General features: G+C 54.2%; 7 protein-coding genes across 7 annotated transcripts; 4 read left to right on the top strand and 3 right to left on the bottom strand.

Annotated features, from left to right (window-relative positions):
* Nucleotides 1-483: 483 nt before the first annotated feature.
* On the top strand, nt 484-1,554 carry CABS01_15461 (uncharacterized protein; the record flags this gene model as incomplete). The annotated part of the gene is made up of 1 exon (XM_060548796.1): nt 484-1,554. The coding sequence occupies one exon, from the start codon at nt 484-486 to the stop codon at nt 1,552-1,554; it is 1,071 nt and encodes a 356-aa protein (XP_060391786.1).
* A 404-nt stretch (nt 1,555-1,958) lies between these two features.
* CABS01_15462 (glycosyl hydrolase family 18) lies at nt 1,959-9,228 on the bottom strand (the record flags this gene model as incomplete). The annotated part of the gene is made up of 5 exons (XM_060548797.1): nt 1,959-3,434; nt 3,555-3,609; nt 3,667-3,791; nt 3,873-6,293; nt 6,397-9,228. The coding sequence occupies 5 exons, from the start codon at nt 9,226-9,228 to the stop codon at nt 1,959-1,961; spliced, it is 6,909 nt and encodes a 2,302-aa protein (XP_060391787.1).
* Nucleotides 9,229-10,547: 1,319 nt separating this feature from the next.
* On the top strand, nt 10,548-11,743 carry CABS01_15463 (LysM domain-containing protein; the record flags this gene model as incomplete). The annotated part of the gene is made up of 2 exons (XM_060548798.1): nt 10,548-10,921; nt 11,101-11,743. The coding sequence occupies 2 exons, from the start codon at nt 10,548-10,550 to the stop codon at nt 11,741-11,743; spliced, it is 1,017 nt and encodes a 338-aa protein (XP_060391788.1).
* A 1,173-nt stretch (nt 11,744-12,916) lies between these two features.
* CABS01_15464 (uncharacterized protein) lies at nt 12,917-14,881 on the bottom strand (the record flags this gene model as incomplete). Its single annotated transcript, XM_060548799.1, has 9 exons — nt 12,917-13,301; nt 13,356-13,500; nt 13,556-13,704; nt 13,763-13,838; nt 13,893-14,031; nt 14,084-14,176; nt 14,228-14,448; nt 14,510-14,686; nt 14,749-14,881. The coding sequence occupies 9 exons, from the start codon at nt 14,879-14,881 to the stop codon at nt 12,917-12,919; spliced, it is 1,518 nt and encodes a 505-aa protein (XP_060391789.1).
* A 1,032-nt stretch (nt 14,882-15,913) lies between these two features.
* On the bottom strand, nt 15,914-17,921 carry CABS01_15465 (uncharacterized protein; the record flags this gene model as incomplete). The annotated part of the gene is made up of 4 exons (XM_060548800.1): nt 15,914-15,985; nt 16,220-16,375; nt 16,443-17,417; nt 17,478-17,921. The coding sequence occupies 4 exons, from the start codon at nt 17,919-17,921 to the stop codon at nt 15,914-15,916; spliced, it is 1,647 nt and encodes a 548-aa protein (XP_060391790.1).
* Nucleotides 17,922-19,118: 1,197 nt separating this feature from the next.
* CABS01_15466 (uncharacterized protein) lies at nt 19,119-20,222 on the top strand (the record flags this gene model as incomplete). Its single annotated transcript, XM_060548801.1, has 2 exons — nt 19,119-19,615; nt 19,973-20,222. 2 exons carry the CDS (start codon nt 19,119-19,121, stop codon nt 20,220-20,222), a joined length of 747 nt encoding a protein of 248 aa, XP_060391791.1.
* Nucleotides 20,223-22,100: 1,878 nt separating this feature from the next.
* Nucleotides 22,101-23,487, top strand: CABS01_15467 (repetitive proline-rich cell wall protein; the record flags this gene model as incomplete). The annotated part of the gene is made up of 4 exons (XM_060548802.1): nt 22,101-22,232; nt 22,288-22,455; nt 22,532-22,867; nt 22,936-23,487. The coding sequence occupies 4 exons, from the start codon at nt 22,101-22,103 to the stop codon at nt 23,485-23,487; spliced, it is 1,188 nt and encodes a 395-aa protein (XP_060391792.1).
* Nucleotides 23,488-23,897: the final 410 nt, after the last annotated feature.

Consider the following 23,897-nt stretch of genomic DNA (forward strand, 5'->3'; position numbering starts at 1 on the left):
AATAGAAATCACGAAGACATTTTTGTAAGAGCAATGCTTTTAATAACACCAATGAGATTCAAGACTGATTTCATGCCTGTCAAAGCGGATGGTTGGCAGTCAAGATAAGGTGCCGGTCAGTGTATAGGTGCCCCTGCGATCTACCACCACCATATTCCCATCAACTATGCTTCTAGGAGTAAACTTCTGAAGAATGTACCGGAGAATGCACAGTTGATAACTTCCATTTATATCAAGAAATGGAAAACAACGGGGTACGAGCAGTAGCCAACTAAGAGGTGGGGGGAAAATGATATGCAATCAGTCAGTCATTCATCGCATCGGCTGTGGTGATGCTGGTGAAACTACAGCTTGGGATGATTATGATTAGTCATCATTCTTCAAGGATTTCAACTGTGCCCGCAGCCCAACACACACCTTTTTCATGACGGCCCATTAATCCAATCTTACTGCTTGCTTGTACTGCCGAAGAAAATCGAAACAATGTGTTATGGTTGCCGCAGACTCGGCTTCGCGGAACCCTCGCCCCCGCCTGACCCAGTGCACGACCGGGAGGACGAGGAGCCGCTGCCGCAGCCAATCGACTTTGACAGGCCGGCGCCTCGAAAGAAGCTCCAACCGAAGCCCAAGACCATCGTTCACTCAGCGCCTAGCCATGACGGTATTCCGGCTTTCGTGGCATACTCGGTCCCCGCAGACACTCCGGAGGATGCCGCTCTGACGCCCTTGCGCCCGGCGTACGCCTACGTCTTTTATGACACTTCTCCTGGCGCGCTTGATCCGGGACGCACTGAGGACCTGGCCCGCGCCATATTTGACGGCACCAAAGATAGCCGCAGCTCTGACGGGCTGCCAGACAGAGTTGAAGTCTTTGCTATGCCCCTCCCAGCTCTGCCCGGAACAGGGAGCCCGTATTCTGCCGAGGACGTGGGGCTTGACCTCGTTCTTTCACAAGAGAGCCCCTGGTATGCCCGTCTCGCCGCACGCGCGTCGCGGGACCCTCAGGACGCACACTGTCTCCAGCACGCCGCAGCTTGCATACTTCATCACGAGAGGGAAGTCCAGAATCGTCTGGCCATCGCGGACAGGGCGGAGGCGGTTTCATGGTACCTCCCAGAAGGATTAAGTAACGCCTACTATGCCCGTCGCATTGTGGTTGTCGATAGGCTTAATGATAAACCCAAGAACCTGCCCGGCCTTATCCGTTGGCAGGAGGCGCTCGCCTGGACACAAAGTCTTCCAAGCGAAGCAAGAAACCCGGATATCAACATGGTGGAGAGGGCTGAGAGCAGCCCGTACGGAAGAGGGTTGCTGGTCAAATGGCGGTCTCGCGACCAGCACGATGATGATGAGGAGGACGAAGGAACACCGCCACTCAACTGGGACAAAGTCGCGTTTGAAATGATAGGAGAGTCGGCGTTGAGTTCCTGCCGATATGGGGTAGATGTTCTCTACAGGCATTTCATCCCCGACGGCGTATTCGATTTTGAAAGAGAGAAGGCTCGTGAACGAGGAGTAGTTGATGGAGTGGACTTGCCGATGCAAGCTAGATAGACCCTCTGCTCGCCTTTACCGTCGGTCAGAGTCGCCAGCCGAGGACTTTGTAATTCTGGAAGAGGCGGGCACGCTTCGTCGCACTTAATCGGTGGGGATTGCTTTTGAAGTTCAAGGAGAAACACAGGTCTTGGAAGCTTACTCAACCAATTCATTACAATCTGCTTATATTCCACATGCTTTTGAAGTTGACTCGTCAAATGTAGATTCTAGACTCATGTATATAGTCATGCATGTATTTACTTTCGCCGTTTCTATCTTTTCTCTACATACTAATAAGGGGTATCTACAAAAATGCAGCTATGAGAATAAGTCTTTGTGAGATATACACATATAAGAACCACTATCGCCAAGGAGCCCTCCCACCATCAACCGCCGGACAAGAAGAACAACAACGCCGCCGCCTATATACGAGCCGGTGCACCAATGTTGACTGCGACGCCTTGCCCGTTAATGGTCTTGGTGGGATTCCCGGTGGCGCCGAAAATGGACCATCCCGTGCCCCCGGATCCTGGGCGCGGAAACCTGGCCCCCGCCGGACTGGCCCAGCCTCCGGCGCCGAACGCGGCATTGAACCAATTCGGGTCGTCGGTATTACTCCACACCACGTTTCCCAAGGAGTTGACGCTTTTGAATTTATTCTCGTAGGCGGTCTTGGCCTCGTTGCTCTTGAGGGCGGCCGTCTGCTCAATGGCCAGGAGGTAATCCTCAATATATCGAGCATAGAGGGCGCGGAGCGAAGGGCTGCCATTGCTGTTCACTGGAGCCCCGGCCCTTTCGTTCCAGCGTCCGGCGTACTGGTTGTCAAACTCCCAGAGCACCAAGTCAAACCAGTTGGACACCCGCATCCATTTATTCCACACGGGTTCAATGACGGGGAAAGGGCCCGAGCCACCCGTGCCGCTCGGAGGCGACCACCGGAGGTACTCAAACACGCCAAAGACCTCGCGATATGTAGTCCGGTACGAATTTACCGCTTGCGTTTCGGGTTGTACAGATACTTTTTGAAGCATCATGAATTTGCCCTTGTTCTTGTTGATCATTTCGTCGACTAGCACTAGGTGGGACTCGCCGCGTGCTTTGGTGAAGGGCGAGGGGCCGACGCCATCGGACCGCCCGAAACCCCAGATCAAGACAGTATCCAGCTGCACCGGAGGCATGTTCACGCCCAGAGGCGCTGTATTCATGATGAAGGAGTTCGGCTGAGCCCCTGGGATGTCGACACCCAGCAACACCTCCAGCACCCATTCCGCCGTCGGCATGGTGTAGCTGCCGACCGTCACGCCGGGCCCTCTCATCAGCCACATGAAGAATTTGGTGAGGGTCTGCGCCTCGTAAACGTGTTCGGTGTTCAATTTGACACTTCTGGCCTCGGTGTTTGTGGCCTTGAACACGTTGGCATTGCATCGCCGGCCCGACGTGCTGAAGATGATCGACCTGAGAATGTTGCTGCTCGTCTTGGCATCATTGCAGCCCGCATATTGCCCGAAGCTTATCTTGATTTGCTCGGTGCCATAGTCGACCACACCGTCCTTGCTGGTCAGACGGCGGACAATGGTGCCGCGGGCCGCGAGGTCGTCAAGGGTGCAGCTGAGGTTGTTCGCGTCGGCGTCAGTGTACAACGGGCAAGCATCGTCGGCGCGCTCCTCCAGCACGTAGCCGTATCGCCTCCGGATCTTGCTGCTCGCATCGCTAGTCGTGGCAGAGGACTCCCAGCAGAAGGGGCACGGTGTCACGTCGTCCGAGGCCGATGCCGATGCAGGGCAGATGAGCGATCCGATGAAGTCCCCGCGCTTCATCAGCCTGGCCGGCTGGGCCGACGGGGTCGTCTCCGAGACCGACGAAGCGGCTGCAGCGCAGGTTTGTTGGATGATGGGGAACTGAACTCGTACACGTTATTAGCGGGTGATCAGACAGCATTTCGGACAAATGCATTAGAATACCAACAAGGGTAAGCAAAAGAGAAGAGGGAGGAGAGAGAGAAAGAGAAAGAGAGCTACCAATCCAGTTCCCCATACTGGGTAATACGTGTTGATGTTTTTACCAAACAGCGTTCTAGTCACAGCGGTTAGCGACTTCAACTGACGGAAAGGAAGCAGATGCAGGACTTACGGAGCATTCAGTTGTGCAAAAACCTCAACATCCCCATTGACGCCGTAGCAGTATTGCCACGTCGAGTCGGAGCTGGAACCAGCGGATCCATACAAGGTGACTCGACCATTGACGCCAAAGTCGATCTATGAGAGGAGTCAGTCAGTGGCAGAGTGAGGGCCTGAGGGTATATTGTGATCCACGGCCGAGGAAACCACTTTACTTACAGATGCGTCCGAGACCGAGTCGTCGTTGAAAACGATGCCCAGCGTGACCTTTGGCACCACTGACAAGGTCAACTCGCCAGATGCGTCCACGTCGTAGTAGAATTTGGGAGCCTGCAGCACCGACTGCGAATCCGACGAGCGTACGCCGCTTGACTTAGGCGTCCTGGCCGCAGTCACGGCGCCGGCGCTGGCGCCGCCATTGGCGTCGGGGTACTGCTGCGTGTAATCCCACTCGGCGAGTGTGAGGTCGACGCGCGCAGTCCCATGCAGCGTCGCGGAACCCTGCAGCTGGCCAAGCACGCGGAAGTTGGGACCGATGGTAACGATGCCGGGCACGGTGAAGGTGCCGCCAAAGTTCTCGAGGCCGAAGAGTTCGATCTCGCCCGTGAGAAACTCGACGTGAGCGAGGGCCTCGGCGTTGATGGACGCCTTGACGGAGCCGCTGTTGCGGAACAGCACGTGGGACTCTTCAAAGGAGTTGAGGTCCTGCAGGTTTCCGATGAGCGTCACGAGGGCCGACGACTGGATGTTGACGTTGAGATCCGCCCACGCGGTGAAGTAGCCCGTCGTGTCCACGCCCTTGATGTTACAGGACACGGACTCATCGTAGATGTTCCAGCGGAACTGCTCGTTGACCGTGTGCCTAACCAGCTCGTACTCGGTGTCGACGTTGTGCAGCCGGTCGATCCAGTCCTTGATGGCGCCTGACTTGGAAAACCAACGCGCGTGCAGGTCGTGTAGTTCGTCCTCCGGCGTAGACCGCTTGTCCACTGTCCACAAGTGGTAGAGATACTGGTGGTAGTTCCCGCCGTGCGTCCCTTGGACCTCCTCCTCCATCTCCCGTCTTGACCGCTTCACCTTGGTCGGAGCAGCGGCAACGATATGGTTCCAGTAGCCGGGATCGTCGCTGTAGTCGATGCGAAGCAGGACGTTAGAGCCGCCGGCCCGCTTCTTCAGGGGGGAGAAGTCGTAGTCAAAGGTGAGGTCGAAGATGGGAGAGTCGGCCAGCTCGTCTGCTCGCTTCTCCAGATGTCGAGGAAGCGACTGATTCTGGGACGGCTCGAGAGATACGGCCATGGCATATCTCCCGGGACCGCAGCCGGCAGGCATCTCGATGACAGTTCCTGCGACTCCGTGGCCCTCGTGGATGACGCCGCAGTTGCTCTCGTAGGAGCTGTCGGTACACACGGCCCTGACAGTCTGCCGACCCTCGTGGTTCGCGCCCGGCTCGCAGTCGAAGAGCTCCCAGTGGGATCCGTCCCGCTTGTCCAGCGAGGTGAGCTCGGCCTTCGGCCCGGACATGATATACCAGCCGAGCGAGTTCTTGTCCGCGTTGGTACTCTCCTCGGGGGTGGGATCGGCGCCGCCCATGGTTGGGTCAAGCTCGACCTGCCACCTCTGCTCGTCCGTGCCCGGGCCCGGGTGCGGGAAGATGTTCTCCAAAGGCACCGGGAGAGTCTTGATGGTCCTTCGAAGGGCGTTTGGGTCCGCACATAACGTGCGCTTGACGTCGCGGGGGAACGCCTGGGCGCTCCAGAGTGCGTACCCTTGCTGGAAGTATGTGCAGTCCTTTCCGGCGCCCAGGTATGAGGTGGCGATGGAGGTCTTGCCCAGGGGACAGATCCTCGCGTCGTTGCACTTGTCGGAGCCATCTCCGGCTGTGCCTGCGACCCCTGACCACTTGAACGACGACACGTCGACGTCTTGGTCGCAGCAGTAAGGTACCCAGGAGTTGACCTTCCCATCGCCCTTGCATGCACCGACGACGGGCGAGTCCTTTGCGTACGTGACGAACTTGCGACCTGCCGAGCAGACGTTGGTGCTGGACGTGGGCAGCCCGTTGGTCCCGGTAGCCACGCACTTGTTCTCCCAGCCGCATACAGCGGGGCCTGACTCCTCGGCGGCACAGCAGTAGTCAGCCATGCCGAAGAAGCAGTAGTTCTCTTGCCCTTTCTTGTTGATGAGCCACTTTCCCGACGCAATGGGGACCTGGCCGTCGGCGCAGCCCCGGCCGCAGTCGCCCCCGTCCAACCGGTTCCAATCGCAAGTCGAAGAGTCGGGGGTCTGCCCGAACGGGCAGCATAAGGCCTTGTAGAGCTTCTCTCCGGTTCCCGAGGCCACGTTGCAGCGGTCGGTCGTGAGGACCTGCTGGCCGGGCGGGCACGATGGGCTCGTCGACGTCCCGCAGTCGGACCAGGCACACGAGCTGATCTCGACCGAGGTGTAGTTGGATGAGTCGGCCTGGTCGGTGCCCGTCGCCAACGCAAAGCTCCCCAGACCACCTGGGTATAACGTGGCGTTCAGCAGGTGGTGATCGTCATCGTCTAGGTCGATGGACCAGACCGCGATTCCAAGAAGCCCCTTGCCTTGAGCGTATTTGACCTTCTTGATGATTGAGTTGCGGTCTTCGTAAGATATCCACTGCTTGTTATCTTCGCCGTAGCGGAGGAAGCGAGTTAGCCATCATGAACGTCCCGATCACGGGCAACAAAGCCCACAAGAGCAAGCAGGAAACATGAGAAACATACTTCAGGTAGTTGATGCCAGTGCTTTCATCGACCTTGCTGTTACGAAGACCAAGGTTTGAACTCATCTCGTCGTAGGACATGAAGCCGGGTCTCCCGGTACATTGTCCTGAGATTCCGGCGCCCACCGCAGCACATCCGACTCCGGAGCATGATGTCGAGCCCAGCGTGTATGAGCGGCCAAAGAAACCGATGCCGAGGTTGATCTTGGTCGCCGGGACGCCTGCGCTACCCAGCGCGTCGACTGCGGCCTCGATGGACTTCTGGTCCGACATGGCGCGCGTGACGCTCTGATCCTTGCTGTCAGCATCGTAGGCGACGAGGTTGATCCAGCTGGCGGCATCCGCCATGGTTGCGAGGTCGAAACGTGCGAGAGTCTCCTTTTCGACTGGCGCCGTGAAAGAGATACCCCAGGCCGACGACGTCGCCGAGTGCGAGTTGAAATACAGCCGCATCTCCTGAATCAGTAGCGCATAGTTCTTGGACTCATCACCGGCCGCTGGCCATTGCCAGTCGATGTCGACGCCGTCAAAAGCGAATTCTTGCATGAAGGAGGCGAGATTGTTCAGGAACTTCTGCCGACTCTGCGAGGTTCTCACTATGTCGGCGAAGATACCCTCCGTATCCGATGCCCGACGCGAGCCGGTTGAGAAGTCGTATCCCCCGAGTGTGAGCCATACATGAAGCCCACGCGCCTGGCTCTTGAGCGCAGTGAGCTGCTTGAGCTGGTCAATCCCGGTGCTGGAGCCAGGGATCAAGGAGAAGCTCCCGGCCTCGACCCACGCAAATGCCGCGTTGACGTGCGTCACCGAGTTCGTCGGGACGAAGCTGGCGGATCTCTGAGCGCAACCTCGGCGGGTGATGCTATCTGCTTGGAAGTATCCGACGACCACGTTAACGGCGGGGCTCCCGCCGCCGGAGCCATTGCCGTCGTCGTCGCCGCCACCATCGCCGCCATCGGAGCTGCACTCGGGCGAAGGGCAGTATCCGTGAGAGCAGGCGAAAGCACACAGGCCGTTGTCGTTGCCAAAGTTGGCCTTGACGCCGCTGACTTTGACCGTCGGAGGAGGCAGATTGAGAGGGCCCTGTCTGGTGCAGAAGCAGGAGTGAATAGGACAGAAGCCGTAGTGGCACGTCCACGAACAGAGGCGAGAGACGGTCCCGTGTCCCCCGCCGTCGGTGCAGGTGTTTGGGTTGAAAGGTGAAGTCTTGGGTACGTACGGGTTATGCTTCTCCGTAGAACACGCAGTGGAAGGGCAGTATCCCAGGTTACACGCAAAGTTGCACAACCCGCCGTAATTGGCATCGCCATTGGCAGGGTAGCCGAGGACACCTGTCGACTTGGGCCGTTTGATGGCTTCGCCCATGTTGGTGCAGACACAGGCGCTGGACGGGCAGTAGCCGTACTTACAGGTGAACTTACAGATGTCGTTGAAGTTGCCCTCGCCCCAGCCCTGGATGCAAGTCTGCTCGGATAGGTCACGCGGAGGCTTCCCGGAGACGGAGCCGCTCGCGGAAGCCGATCCTACCCACGGGTTCCAGTTGACGACACCGGATGGACAGCTTCCAGAGATACCCTGGGGCACCGAGTAGTCGATGACCACACTGCCTCCTCTCACGACTTGCGCACGCCAAGCGCCGCCGGTACCAAGGACCGGGATACTTGTGTGGTAGATTCCGACACCGCCGTCCGGCGTGTAGTCCCAGTTGCTGATGGAATAGTCGGTGCCTCCGAAGGAGACCTTCAGCTCGGCCGGGCTGGCCAAGAGAACCGAGAAGTAAATGCGGTCCGGCATCACTTGGCCCGGCAAATACTCGAATTGTAGCTGACTAGCCGTGTTGGCGGTAGTGGAGCCGTCAGCACAGACATCGTTGAGAGATGTGCGAAACCAAGTCACCATGCTCTCCTTGGTGACGGAGGACGAGCCGGTCTTGTAGAGATCGATGAGAAACGGAAGGTGCGTTCTCCATCCGTCGTGGGGCATCTCTTTGACATAGTTGTAAGGGGCATCTCCAACAGTGAAGGCTTCGTACTGAGAATCGTCGAGGGGCCCAATGTAATGAGACTCCCCGTAGTCGTTCCAGCTGATGATCTCCAAGAACTCAGGCTCGAAGTCCATTGACGTGACCTGCTTCCAGCGGTCATACCACAGATCACCACTCTTCCACAGCCAGTTCTTGCTGTATCCGGGCAAATTTGTGAAGAACCACGGTGACACGGGCATCATGTAGGGTTTGGAGCCCAGCAGTCCGTGATACGCGGCGTCAATATAGGTCGTCATGTTCCGCTCGCCGTAAGGCCAGGCGGCCCAGTTGAAGAGGCCGTCGGCTACGCCGCCACCGGCGTCCAAAGCCGGGCCAGCACCGAGGGACGACCAGTCCGGGATGAAGAAACAGCCCGTGTCTGCCTTGATCGTGTTCCAGTCATCGGCGTTGTCAGGGCCCTCGAAGGTAGACACGAAGGGCTTGCCTTGGTACTGGAAGTGCGCCGCGCTGGCGCCGTATTTTTGAATAAGAGCTCTGACTTCGGCAAGCGGCCAAGGAACGTCGCCGCCGGCGTAGTCAAAAGAAAAGAACAGTTTGAAGCCTTTGGCGCTGGCCGCAGTGAAGGCATTGGCTATCTGCTCGTCATTATGTGACCAGCCATGGGCAATGTTCAGGGCAAAGGCATCGATCTTGGCTTGTTGCGCAGTCTCGATGTTAGCCTCCCAGTTGCTGACGCCAAAGGCTTCTGTATTGCCAACCATGAAGTGGGCGAAGACGGATTTTCCTTGGGCAACGCTGGTGACTCTAAGCACCAGTAGGAAAAGAAGAACCGGGGAAAACAGCATGGTGCTGATGATGATGAGGCCGTAGCCAGCCGAAGGAAAGTGAAGATAATGAGTGTCTTGGTATAAACGATGACGAAAACCAAAAAAAAAAGAAAAAAAAAAGGGAACACTAAAAAGACAGGAAGTTTCGTTTGATGATGGAACAAAATTATGGGCAAGTAAAATACCAAATGAGTGGCAGCTTTCAGCGGAGCTTCACGCTATTGAGAGTTGAGAGGGAGTCTCTTCTAAGTGAGAGAAGGACAGAGCGGGAGGAGTAAGGGAATAATGCGCAAGAAGTGTCTCTTTTTCTCTAATTTAGCCTTCTAATTTTCTTCTCGTGAAGCTCCGTTCGTTCCGAGAACCTGATCTACTGGCGGTTCTGCAACGAGCCTCGGAGAAGAACCTCATTCGCCCCTGTCTTGCGGATGGATCACGACTTGGTTCCAGGCCGGCCATGGCTGATGATTGTTGCTGACATTTGCGAGCAGCAAATTAGTTATCTCCACCATGAGCAGATTCTTCAGCGAGAAACGAATCGTATAAACACAGCGCGCTAAACGCGACTGCATCACGAGGCTCGAGAGGATAACCACGATGATTGCTTTAGACCCAAAACGGCAACTGGACCCTTGCAACCAAAGTCTGTTGGAAGTGAAGTTGTTGGAACAGGGTTCAAAAGAACCCCTTCCCATTTTTTTTGACTAGCTGGCCTGCCCGCTTAGGTTGGACACTTGGCGGTGGACAGCTCGTCGGAGAACGTCCGGTTGGTGCCTACGGATAGATCAACTCGAGTGTGTTGGACCAACACAACCGACACGACCAACAACCAACAAGCCGAAGCTTGTTTCCATACACCTATTCCGTACCCACTCAGGCATCTCTAATGTCGGTGCAGCAAGGATTTCACTCTTACTGCTCCATGGTCATTTGTACGCCCCTCCGGTAACAGTAGAGCCTTGCCGGCGCTGACATCCGAGATGTGTCGATAGGTGAAGCCGACGATGCGGACCCCGTACACCAGTCTCAAATAGTGTGACATTTCCGACTTGGCAGACCCGCACGGCAGCGGCTCGTTAAGTTTAATCGAGGCAACAAGCTCTTTGAATGCAACAGGGCCATGGCTCCACTATCGTTCATACTCAGACCATGGCAAATCTGGACCTTGCAGACGACCAGGACTCGGCATCAAAAAGCCGCACTTCGAGCTGGGCGAGTTCACTCCGGCTCGACAACTGAGTCCTTCTCGTCTTGTTTCACCCATCCATTATCTTACCGGCCGATTCCTACGCCGCGAAAGCTTCCCCCATCGTCATCAGATATACTCAGAATCAGGAAAAATGAAGAATTTCAAGGGTGTGGCTTCTTTGGTCATGGTCTTCGCCCACCGCGTTGTGGCTGATATCCGCCTTGCCAACATCCCCCCTGGCACTCCCGGCCTCAACGACACCTGCATCGGCGTTCTCAATCAAGACATCAACTGCAACGAGTCTTTGACCTGGGCGACTGAGATCAACTACTATTACGACAGTGACACGATGAACTCGCTGTGCACGCCCACCTGCAGGGCTGCTCTCGGCGTCTATCTCGATGAGGTGAAGTCCGCCTGCGAGACGAGTCGTTACACCGACGACAAGAATGGGCTCAGCTATCACGCCGGCTACGACGCCGAACTGGCCTGGGAGAGATTCAACGTCTTGTGCGCGACGAACGCGTAGGTTCTCCTCTCCTTCGTTTCGACCCATTTCTGTACATCTCTCTCTCTCTCTCTCTCTTCGTATGTGTGTTTTGGTGCGTAGGTGTGTTTTATGCTTTCTTCACTTCACATGTGTTTCACAAGAAGGAGCGGCGTGGCATCGTTAAGCTGAAGGCTCACACTAAACGAAAAGCAAGTGCAGGTGAGAATTGTAACCTGGTCATCGGAAAGCTTGCCGGCATCAACCCGGAGAACCAGCAACGCACCGGCTCGTCGGACCCCAGCGTGATGTGCAATGAGTGCGCCCTCTCTGTCATAAAGACACAGGTTGAGGCTCCCCTGGCCTCAAACGCCGACCTGGCGAATGGCCTCAGCATGATCGCCTCGTCCTGTAAGACAACCGTCAACGTCACACCTCCCCCGTCTGCAAGCCCTGCCTGGGTGAGTGTCATGGACACGCCCGTCACGGCTTCGACGGGAGCTCAGGCGGCGTCGCCTTCATGCGCTGGGATAAAGTACACCATTAAGGCCGGAGACACATGCCAATCCGTTGCGGAGCAGCAGAGCATCGACACAGTTCAGCTGCTGGCCGCGAACAACCTTGTAGCGAATTGCTTCAACTTCCCCACGGCCGCCGGGAGCACGCTCTGTATCCCGCCCGCGGCCGTCTGCAAGCCATACGTGGTCAAGGCAGACGACACCTGCACCACAATTGCGAACTCGGCAAAGGCCACCTGGGCCCAGATTGTGTCCTGGAACCCGGAGCTCGGCCGGTCTTGTCAGAACGTCGCACGATATGTCGGCTTTGTTGTGTGCGCCTCCAACCCAGGCGGCAGCTGAGTCGATCCAAACCCCCAGCCCACGGCCACGACCGGATCGGGCATAACCGCAACGTCTGACATTGAGTAAGTGAGCTCCAGCAAGTTGCTTGCGGCTACGGACCCTGTGATGAGTTACAGCTAACAAGGCTTTCAAAAGCACTGTCTTCACCCTACCCATGACTCCAATTCCTATGAATAATGGGTTCACCACTGTGGGCGCGATCCCGATTTGGGCCGACGAGGAACTTTGAAGTGACCAAATCAGGCTTTGCCCGATATCTCAAAAGCCTCCTCAGAGCATCTATCATGCAGTCAAAAACCACAGCTGACAGAAGAGAAGTACTCAGAATTTGTCTCGACAGGGCTTGAGCTACTTGTACGGGAGAACGATGACGTATAGCAGGCAGCGAGAAGGAGAACACCGTCAGTCCCAATTAGATCTCAAAGGAAGTGACTTATATCCAGTAGGTGCTGCGGCACATCATCGAGAATATACTATAATAGCTTTGTCATTCCGCGGCTGAGGATTTGGCGTTTCGAGAGACTGAATGTAGAGAATCGTATTTGAATATAAAGGTGTCTGCTATCGTCAAGTATTATTCTAGCCTCCACAATTACGAATAAGTATCCCATGGGTTGAAGGGGTCACAAGCTTTGAAAGGTCGGTAATGACATGCAGTGACACATATTCGATCTGCTAGGAATCCGAAAGATGATTATCTGTAGTGGATCCATAGAATAATCAGTCAAGAGTGGTTTAAGATGACGAAGGATCATAAGTATTGTACTGTATTTTGTGTCTGCCGAAGAGGATAGTTGGTGAGAGTTGGCAGGAGAAGAGAAATGGATGGAGGATGGGAGTTGAGGTACGTACCCAGAACCAAGGTGGGGTATGTGCTCCAAGTGCACTGTCCACCAGCCACGCCCGATAGAGTTTCTAACGTTTTGGGGCGCGGACATGCGGGGCTCAGCACCCGGTCATTCTTAACGCAACGTCTGGCTTTCATCACTCATTCAACTATTTTTCGCCCAGGGCAGAATCCCTAACAATTTCGTCGGTAAGACCTGTGCATCGGATAGAAACCCAATCATAGGGGCGGATGCCATCCAATTCTCTCCGTCGACCGAAACTGAGCTGACCAAAGATTCAACATGCTAACCAGACGTCTCCCCGTATTTGTAGGCCCCCTAATTAACTCGTGTTGGTAGAGGCCAATGTAGGCTTCTTCTTGACAATCTTTCCTGCCTCGCCCGTCGTATCTAGCTCAAAGCTATGAGCAGTATCCGTTCCTATAATCACGCCATCGGCATGACCCATTCCGTCAAAGATCTCATCAATCTCCTCTAAAGTTCTGCCCTTTGTGTCAACGAATAACCAACTCGCAGTAGCCAAGATTGCGAGGTTCCACCCGCCGTTGATGGCAAAGTACCGCCAGCCAATCTTCTCCATAGCTATCGGCGCCGTGTAGAGATTGAGAAAGCTGAAAGCATAGCCAATGGCCTGAGAAATTGCCACACCCTTAGACCGCTGTGAGTATTTCAAGATCTCGGGTGGATATGTATAGGCAAGGAGCATCCTTCAATCGTGTTAGCTTGATCTGCATCGTCTTCGAGGCTATGACGAGGCTTACCAGCTGAAAGACACGGCCAAAAGAAATAAGCCCACAACAGCGATGGCGCCAATGGCATATCGATGGTCGTCGGGATGTTGGTCTGCAAGGTACGAAAGGCCGGAAAGAATAGCAAAGAGGACGACAGTTGCAGCTGTGCCAAAGACTAGACATATACTGTGAATCACACGCGTCACACGGATCAAAGTAGCAAAACTTACTAAGAGCCTTACGAGTGCCGATCTTGTCAATGACGAAGACGCCGGCAAGGCTGCAAAAGGCGTTCCATAACAGTAGGCCCATGTTCACCTGGATGATAGTACCGTAGTTTTCAATTCCTAGTCCGGCAATTAGGAAGGATGAGAAGTATCTGGGTGTGCATAAGTTGGCGGCAGCTCGCGCATCATTGGAAGGACGTGTAGACTTACAGAATGGCGTTTGCCCCTATAATTTGATAGCAAATATTTATCAGCACGGCGATGATGAATCTTTTCAGATTGGAAGCTTTCGTTAGATGTTAGTCTGAGACCTGGATAGAGGAACAGGGACCCGCTTTACCAGGCGCGATGAGTTCTTTCCAGCCACCGTCGTGTTGCTCTTCATGTTCCAAAGTTCCCATGATCTCCTGAGTCTCTGCGATCACCAAGGGATGTTGGCGATCTCCGTTGGCATGCAGACGAGCAAGAATTTCGATGGCCTAAACAGTTTTAGACACAAAGGTTCGGCCTATATCACATACAGCTACATACTTCTTCAGTGCGGCCCTTGTGGAAGAGCCATCGTGGGCTCTCGTCAACGAATGGTAGGAGGCATAGAGCAAGGACAGATGGCACCGCTTCTCCCTTTACACAAGAAGTCAGCTACGGTCTGCGTCGTCATCAAAAGTCACTCACAAGCATGATTCCACGCCATGCCCAGTTTGACTGCTTATCCCATATCCCTAAAAAGATGCATGTAGTGAAAAAGGCGGTAAATGGCGCGGAGACTAGCACGGCGTTGGCCAGCATTGATTTATATCTGGGCGCTCCCAGCTCCATAATCCACATGGGCGGCACAGAACCGTTGATCAAAGTAGCAAAGCCGATGAGAAAGCGACCGCAGACGAGTTGTGCAACTGAGGAACATGTGTGTAAGTCAAGGTCCTGGTGAGAGAGAAGCCGACATGGCGCACTCACCTTTAGTTGCGGATGCTTCTAATATGACGCCTATGATGATGCTCGTAGCGCCTAGCCCAAGACCAGCCTTGCGCCCCCAGCGATCGACGAGGTGGCCAACAACGGGAGCGCCAATGATGCACCCGGCGCTGATGATGGCAGCATTGAGACCGACCATATCACTATTGAGTTCAAAATCTGTTGCAATTTGTCAACCATGGTGGCTCATTTTATACTAGATGTGATGCTATTCAACCTACGTTGTCGGTACGGCACGACAGCGTTCAGGTTGTTGATCATGGCGGCATCGTAGGAGATAATGCAAATGCTGAAAACTGCCTCGCAAAAGATCAGCGCATACGAAAGAGTACTGCCCAGTTTCAGCGAAGCCATATTTGCGCAACGTGTTTCGAATGACTGTGTCTCAACGATTTCGATAAAAATTCCGATGAAGCACTGACATTGCCTGGGTTTGCAGAGATGTAGCAAGTGTAGATAGCCTCAACTAATGTGGGGTGGAGACGACACCCGACATGGGCTCTTTTTATAGCCATAGCTTCAACGGCTTTGGAGTAGAGCACAGCTTGCCTCTTTCGACCCCCCCTCGACTCAGCTAGATAAGCATAGTATACGGCAGAGCCTGGCATTAATGTCCAGGGTCAAGGAAGAGGAAGCCGTAGCTATTCCCAAGTTATCGCAACTTTTTGAGTGGCTTGCCCGCAGAAGACAAGTAAATCTGAGCACACCTGGCAGCTTATCAGCGAGAGAAGTGCCTACGGTCCAGCTTGAGCCAATCAGGGAACCGTGGTTGACGTTAACCGTGGTTGACGTTTATCAATTCCATCGGTGTATTTTCCCCGGATTCCCCGAACTTTCCCAGGCGCTGAAATTGGCCGGGCACTGCCAATCATCTATGAGTGTCGCTTTATGCCGTGCTTTGCTATCGCACTCATCTTCGACAGACTGTTCCCGATTGCTCGGATTGAATAATGATAACCTATGATAGGACGGCTATTGAGTGCATCAGTTCCGAATCCGCGAGAGAGCAGCATTGGGGTTGTTTGACACCGAATGCCTGATGGCAGAAAACTGGGTTTCCATGAGCGAAGCATGAGGTCGGTCTGTAACGCATTGACAAATGAGTGTCATACCCAGACCATTGCAAACCCGAGATATCGATTGGCAACAACCAGCATGCACCCTCAAAAAGGAGGGAGAAGGTCTCTGTTCTTCTCATAACGCCACATATAGTATTCTAGCTCGAGGTATCTCAGATTCTCATGGCTGGCTGTAGTCAGTAGAGATAACGACAATATCGACGCCGATATGGCACATTAATAATCACATGAGTTTCGTGAAGGCAACTTGACTAATCTAACTACGAGAGCCAGGCGTATCTGGCCACAGAGTGGTGTGGCCGGTTCCTTACATAAAGACAGGATTCGGGCGGGCATTCGGGCCGTCGGGCATGGGGCTGAGGTCTGTCTTGCTGTATGTCTGGAAAGTTTCGGTTAGTAAGCGTTCGATGATTGATTATAGTGAATCATGGCATAACAGTGTCGCAGCCAAATCCAGTTCGGTCCTCATGGTTGATTGAGTTGCTTACGAAGAACGCTGTATATTGCGAAGAAGCAACCCCACCCCCCTTTCCCAATTGCTCACTGGAAAGTTCGCCCGGAAACACTATTTACACGATTACTGGAAGTTTTCTATAGCTACTTTACTATTGACGTCGTACTTGCGCAGCTCGTCTTCAGCTTTCAAAGCAGCAGCTTGAATGATGCCTTTGGTATTACTAGTCCGGGGCTTAAACTCCACCGTGAATGGCAGCGGCCTTGGGGCTGGGCTATCATTAAATGCAAAAACATCCAGCTCCTTGGAATTTCCCTAAATTGAGTCAAATCATCAGCAACTGATCAATTGACGCATTGCGGCGAATCCGCAGTTCACTCACATGTTCATCGGTAGATCGCATTTTGAATGACCAGAGTAATCCCACGATGGTAAACCAGATACCTTGTTCAGCAAGTGGCTGCCCACTACAAAGGCGTCGACCCCAACCAAATGTGAAGATGCCCTTTTTGCTAGGATTTGGCTGTCGCTCTTCCAAGAACCTCTCAGGTCGTACCTCATCGGGGTAAGGATAGTCTCGTGGATTGCGATGGATGGCCCAAAGGTTTCCAATGATCGAAGTACCTCTGGGAATAAACATGCCCTTGTAGGAATCGTCGTGAACAGGTGCATGAGGGGGACCTCCAAGTGCAATCGCGGCTCGCCAGCGGAATATTTCCGTAAGAAGCGCCTTGCAGTATGGAAGAGAGTCCTCATCTGCCCAAGTAGGGGGTTCGCCTGCTAGGACGCGATCGATTTCCTCCTGTGCCTTCTGCTGAACGCGCGGGAAGGCACACATGGCGAAGATGAAGACGATGATAGTGGTCGTCGTGGTATCTACGCCACCTCCGATCAAATTACCTGTCAGACTGGCGATTTCTTTAGGAGATAACTTGTTGTTGTTCTCCTGGTCCTGAATGAGACGCTTGGAGAAGCTATCCTGTTCAAGTTGAGCCCCTTCGACGGTAAGGGCATAGAAGTATTTTAGCAATTTTTGCCCCTCATCCCATATCATGGAAGGAAACGGGTAGATACATTTAGGAAGCTTGCTGATCCATGGATAGGCCTCGACTAAATATTGAGCCGGTGCGGAAAAGCCAGCTCCTGTCTGCACGAATGATAACGCAAGCTTAGCAAGATCGTCATCCATCGATCGAACCCGACGGCCCCATCCGATAATGGCGGCAACTGAGCATGCGTATCGCTCAATAGCCGAGACGAACTGCTGGGTCTCCATGATATCACGAATCAATATCTTGGACTCGTTGGCCTGGAATGTTCGGTATCCCCGAACGGCTTGGCTGCCAACTACGGTATGCTGAAAGGCCGTCAATAAAAGACAACGCAGGTAGCAACAATATCGATATAGGCAACTGACCGTTATACGTCGATGTAAACGCCATTTGTCTCCATATACGAGGCTGGTCTGATTGTTTTCTGTTTCGTCAAATGCATCGGCTAGGTAGGAATGTGGACGCGACGAATAGATTTGGGCTCGTTTGTCCATTAGATCCGACGCTGCCCAACAGTCGTTTACAACGATCGTCGGACGGTTTCCCGTCCAGATAGTGATCAGAGGGCTATCATATTCCTTCGACCATTTTTCAAAGATGAGATAGGGCTTCGCTGCGGGCACACGCCCGATGTTTCCAACGATGGGATATGGGAACGGACCGGGTGGCATGCGAGACCTCAAGTACAACACACGACCATAAGAAACGAGAACCCATAACAGGAAAACGATGATGGGTGCTGATATGAAAAAGGCCGCCAGGCGCAAAGGGCTGTCCCAGTTTGCTGGAAGGTAATCCGAGAGGGACATTGTTTGAAGTATTGGAATAAGTCGACAATAGCCTCTTGACGCTCGACTTGATCAATCTCGAGTCTGGGAACGCAAACGAGGTGAGCCTCGTTTTCATATTTCTGCACTTCGCTTCCTCTTCATGAGATACAGACGGGTCAAAATCTCCATGAGAGACGAAGATCAATTTCTGGGTCGGCCGAGGATTCCGCTGCCCCGGGATGGCTTCTTTTCGGGCTCGGCCGAGACTCCCGTTGCAGTTTGATAACTGGCAGTTTGAGGTCCTTAATCGGAGCCACACGGTTCCGTCTCGATCCAAGTGACATCTGCTACGCGCTCGCCATACCTCGTTTTGCTGCCACCAAGCCTCCATCAAGATCCTCTCGTAAGGTAACTACACAGTAGTATGAACGGAGAAATTTCCTGCCGCTTCGGGCCTGGCAAAGGTACACTAGGTAGTAAACTTGCAGAGTGGGGCGGGTGGGACCTGGTGGGACATGTGCCGGGAGGGGCGATGGAGAAAGAGGCATTCCCACTGCTGCCCTATGCTATGTAAATCCTACCCCGCTCCCCACTGTCGTCCACTTTGCCTTTGTGCCTGCCTACTTGCCAGACTCCAGGTCTTCGCTTCTCTTTATCGTATAGACAATTGAATATACGATTTATGCAATACACATGGCTGGTAGATTGCGTGACTACGTACCTGCTCACCTTCAAGTCGAGCTGCATGTGGCTGCAGGTAATGCCGAGAGTCCAGACGACAGAAACGCTGCGCTCCCGCCTCACAGCGTCCGTTGTCATTAGGTTTGGGGGCCAGAACTGTAAATTGAATCCATGAGCTGTCGCAAAGTGGGAACGATGTGGGGAGAAAGTCCTCTGCATGGGATGCTTACACAATAGAAGGGAAGACGGCAGAAGCCATCATCTGAACCCAACCAACCTTCCCTCGTCTCTTCTTCTCTCCGCTTCATCCAATCGCTCAGTGTGTTCTTCCCTCAACCTTAGGTTCACGATGTCGATGGCTCGCTCCAACTTGCCTGCTCGTCACTTCTCACCTCTTCGTGCCGTCCTTGGCTCCAATATTTCCCTCTTCCTCTCCACACACCCCTGTCGACGATGCCCACGCCAATGTGCATCATGCATCGGATTTGGACGCCTTACTCAACCCACTCTTTTCTCGCGCTCAACCCCTGTACCCGGCCCGGCGTCTTCTCGTGCATGGCGACTGGAAGCCAGTTCCTGGTCCTCGCTTTGGTCAAAGTCTGGGCAACCGTGCCGCTCCCGAGGCGTCCATCATCATCATCATCACGCCAGCCATCTTTGACGACCATTGCGGGGCTCCTACCGAAAGCTGTGCCGCTCTGTTGCCAGGGAAGTCCTTTGCCCGGAGACCTTGCTCTACTGTGTAGAGAAGGATGGGCACCCATGGCATCGGCTTGCCAACTGGCTTACTTTCCAGAAGGTCTGACGCACCTGACCATTGGGAATTCCCTCAATACCAAAGTTCCCCAGACTCAATTGCCTACCTCTATTCCCTGTTCTGCACGTCGTTGGCTGTGGTTCGGCAACGGCGGGCAGTGCGGGGAGTTGGGAAAAGAAATATTGACTGCGCAAGTGCCCGAAGAGCACGGCGCAGATGAAGCCACTGGCCCCGCGTCCGCAACTCCTCGTCAACCGTCAACACAAAATGGCGGGGCAGGCGACAACAATGCGAAGTAGCCAACTTCCTGCTGACTGTCAGCGCTCACCCATGTTCCATGGCGCCGCCCCGACGCGGCTTATTCGCCCAGATTCCAAGAGGCTGGAGCCTTTGCCGCATGTATCAAATGATCCGTTTGTCATAGCTTCGATTCTCGATTCCCAATTCTCGATGCTCAATGTTGTTGAGCCGCTCCTTGTCAGTCACTCCTGCTGACACGCGACTAACACACCCGAGCCATTATGGCGTGCTTTGCTTATCAGATAGCTTCTTCATCGACTCTAAAGTTGCCGGCGTCTCGCACCAGCAAATGTCTGCCCTCCCGGGGCCATGTTCCGGGGCTATCGGTATTAGCTGTTGCTATTCCTGATAGAAACCAACATATCAGACTTCAGTCTAGGGCGGCTGGTCCTAGCTGGGGCGAGTCAGGGGTACCCCGCGGGAAACATTGGGCCACTTGGACGATCACTGGATCGTGCTCTAGCAATGGCGGCACTTGGGGAACTTGTGCCGAGCTTTGGTTATCAACCTACGAGCACGCCAGCTACACGGGCAACGAGCTACTTCACGTGTTGGCTGCCAATTGGGCACAGTCGGGCAATGGCTCAGCCCGCTCTATTTAACCCGACGATGGTTTTTTTTGGAGTATTTCGAAGGGCATGCATCTTCCAAGCAAGGCTAGTAAACGGATGACCGAGGTCTAGTTTGTAAACATTATTTTTCTTGGATTTGCCCGGCGCTGGCCTGGTTACCGCTGTCCCGGCTCTTTTCCAGAATTTTGGCGGCCACACCAAAACAAGTTTTGTGCTCATTCGGAGCCGGCCCCTGGATCTGGTTGGACGCGTTCCTGTACACCAACGACTTGGACTGCATCACTGGTGCGTCTCTTCATTGGATGTTTCCCGCGAGCTGCAGGTCTTGAGCTTGGTGCCACGACATGGACACGAGCCCCCCTCGAGGACGCAGCAAGCATCGAGCTACGTCTGTCCGACATTGAGAAACTTATGCACCGGTCGAGTCCGCCTCATACCCAGCTTCTGACGGCGAAAATTTAATCAAAAGTAGATGCGGCTAGAAAAGAACTGACAGCGCAAGGCTCAACATCTATCAGCAATACGAAGACGCCGCTCCTTGCTGGCGCTCGACTTTGCTGCTACTCGGGTATACTTAATCGGTCGAGACTCAAGAAAGAACGCGGTTGTGTGAAGCAACTAAGGCACAGATGGTCCAAAGTGAGGGGGTTTCTTCGATCGCCAGCGAACATTTTCGTCACCTCGCGGCCTGCAGTGCTGCCTTGCCCGCCTTTTCGAGCATCTAGTCAGACAGGATTGACGAAAAGCCCTGGAAATGTTGGCATGCCTTGCTCGCAGCCAGTGTCGTGTCAATACGGCTATCATTGGGCCAAGGGATTTCCAAAGCTCACCACATAAGACACCTAGATTATATTAAATGCCCCTCCTTGTGCCGTCATCATCAGTCGGCCACTACCGACACCAGCCGGCTAGGATGTCAAAGCCTGAGCTGACAGCCTTGAAAACGGCATCACGGCCGGGGCAACATGGCCAGCCGGGGGATGGCGGTCTGCCTACCTAGTCGTCTTTCTGCAAGCTGCAATGCCATCGGCCCTAGTCAATACTCGCGCTCTTATTCGTTCAAGTCATCACATAAGCTACCCGTCTGACGGTCAAAAGCGACATGGGTGTCGCTGAACCTTGTCGAGCCTCGCCGTCCTCGTCTTTCGTCGTCGTCGTCCAACCTCGTCTCTTGGCTGCAGTTGCACTACGCACACCGGGTGGCGTATGCCTCATCTTCCGATTTCGATTCAACCATTGCGCCTTTGGCTGCCGTGTCGCCATTCGGCCGAGACGAAGTCGTTCATCTATACACACCACAGGACTCGTCCTACACCAGCGTCCTCACCTATCCCATCGAGCTCTCCTCCAGCCACTCACTGAGCTCCAGGTTCTTCCCAACTGTTAGGCTGCATCTCCAAGATCGCTTTCCCTCGTATCACACACTTGGCGTACTTGTCCTCTACCCCCTACCCAAGGTCCTCCTTCATGGATCAGGCCGCGGCCGGTCTGCTGTCCACATGGCCCAAGACTACTGCAAGCCGCAGTGGAGATCGCCAACCAATGTTGGTCGACAAGCAGAGATGTCATCTCATCCTTCGCACTCTGCTTCCTCTTCTCCTCACCCGTCCGCCTGCAGGCAGACCGGGTATGCCGGCCACCTGTTCATGGCCTCAAGATATAAGCTTACCCAGCCATCTCTTCTTTGCTTGAACCTTTCTCCTTGTTTCTCCATCCTCTTGCAGCCCTCACCAGCCTCTCTCCATCTCCCAGCCAACCACATATTCGTGATCTTGTGCTATCAAGTAACTCGTTCGTTAAGGTTACTTAAGAGACTCTCGCTCGAATTAAAGCTCTCGCTTCCTCCGCCCATCGTTTCAAGAGTATCTCTCGTTTGAAAAGCTCTCAATATCACCTCCACCCGCAGCCATGAAGTTCACTACTGCTCTGCTGGCTCTGGCCGCCACTGCTCTTGCAACCGAGGACCACGACTGGGGTAAGGATAAGACCAAGACTATTGTCACGGAAGTCCTGACCACGTACACGACCGTGTGCCCTGTTGTAAGTAGACCTCGAGCCCTTTTTATGATGCGGCGTGGCTGACGTTCCTTGTTAGACAATCACAAAGCCCGGCGAACACACCACTCAGTATGAGACTATCACCACCACGTCCACCGTTGTAGAGAAGCACCCCACGACGATCTATGAGACCCTTCCAGGCGCCACTGAAGTCGTGACGGAAATAGACACTGACTACACCACCTACACGACCTACTGCCCGATTGTAAGTGGTCCCTCCAAGCAAAGCTTCCCAGCCAAAAGCTCCGAGCAAAGGGCATCCTGACTAACACTTCCTACAGACGGAGACGATCGTTGGAGAAGGCACCACTAAGACTGTTGTGTACACCACACTCAGCACCGTCGTCGAAAAGAAGCCGACCAAGATCATCGAGACCGTTCCCGGCCCGACGGCCGTAGTGACGGCCACGGATGTCCAGCTTACAACCCTCACAAGCCTCTGCCCGGTCACGGAGACCTACACCGAGGGCGGCAAGACCTGGACCAAGACGTACACCACCACATCCACCATCGTGACTCACGTTCCTACCAAGGTCTGGCAGACTGAGAAGCTCCCTGACGTCACCAAGACGGAGAAGGACATCGAGTACACCACCATCACTTCTCTTTGCCCTGTGGTGAGTCTTGAGAACCCCTTCCCTCAGCCAAGACTTCCCGGACCTCCCCGAGCTAACATGATGGCCAGACCGAGACCAAGACTATTGGCGGAGAGACGGTAGTCGTCACTTACACATCTACCTCAACCATCGTCACGGAAGTTCCCACCAAAGTGGACGTCTGGACGACCGTAAAGACCACTCAGCATCTTTCCACAGAAGTCTACGAGACCATTACAAAGCCCGTGACGACTTATCAGACCATCGAGCACGGAGAGACGGTTTGGATCACTGCCACAGGCACCAAAACCATTACCGTCGAGAAGGTCCACACCCTGACGGAAGTCATTGTCGAGACCAAGACGGCACACGTCGAGGTCACCCAGGCCGTGACCGTGGGCGGCGAGAGTGTCGTGACGCAAAAGTCATGGGTCTACATCACCGTGTCGGGAACTGTGTACGCCACGCAGACCCGGCCCGCCAGCACCGTCGTCGTCCCTACAACAAGCGCCGTGATCCTTCCCCCGGTCACGGCGTCGAGCCAGGCTCCAGTGGTCGTGCCTACTGCTGCTGCCGACGCCCGCAGAGCGCCGGGGGCTGCCTTGCTGGCTGGCCTCGTTGGTGCCGTTGCTCTCCTCTAGACATTTGGTCCTGGAAGATGGACCATCTGTTTCCGGACTTTTCTTTCTCTCATTTTACTTCTCTGAGGGCACTAATAACCTCATTTCTACACTGATGCCCGTCTCTTCCGGGACGGTCGGGCCTTTAATAATGGATCACATCCATACGACTTTGACGACAAGCTCAATGCTACGACGGCACGGATATACAGATATACCCCTTACACTCACTGATGATCAACCGGTAAAAGGAAGGACTGGAATGATGGGAAGAAGCACATGGCATCCAGATGACTGGAGTAATGATATCCCAGGAGAATGGTTATGGAGGGTAATTCTATTTGACAGCAAAAAGGTCGCGCAAAACTCTCTCAGAAAAGGGGTGTTCAAGGCAACTCCGGTTGCAGCAGACCTTAGGTTCATTTCATGTA

This window comes from Colletotrichum abscissum, assembly GCF_030869225.1.
Source record: "Colletotrichum abscissum strain IMI 504890 chromosome Unknown Scaffold_67.1, whole genome shotgun sequence".
Classification (NCBI taxonomy): Eukaryota; Fungi; Ascomycota; class Sordariomycetes; order Glomerellales; family Glomerellaceae; genus Colletotrichum; species Colletotrichum abscissum.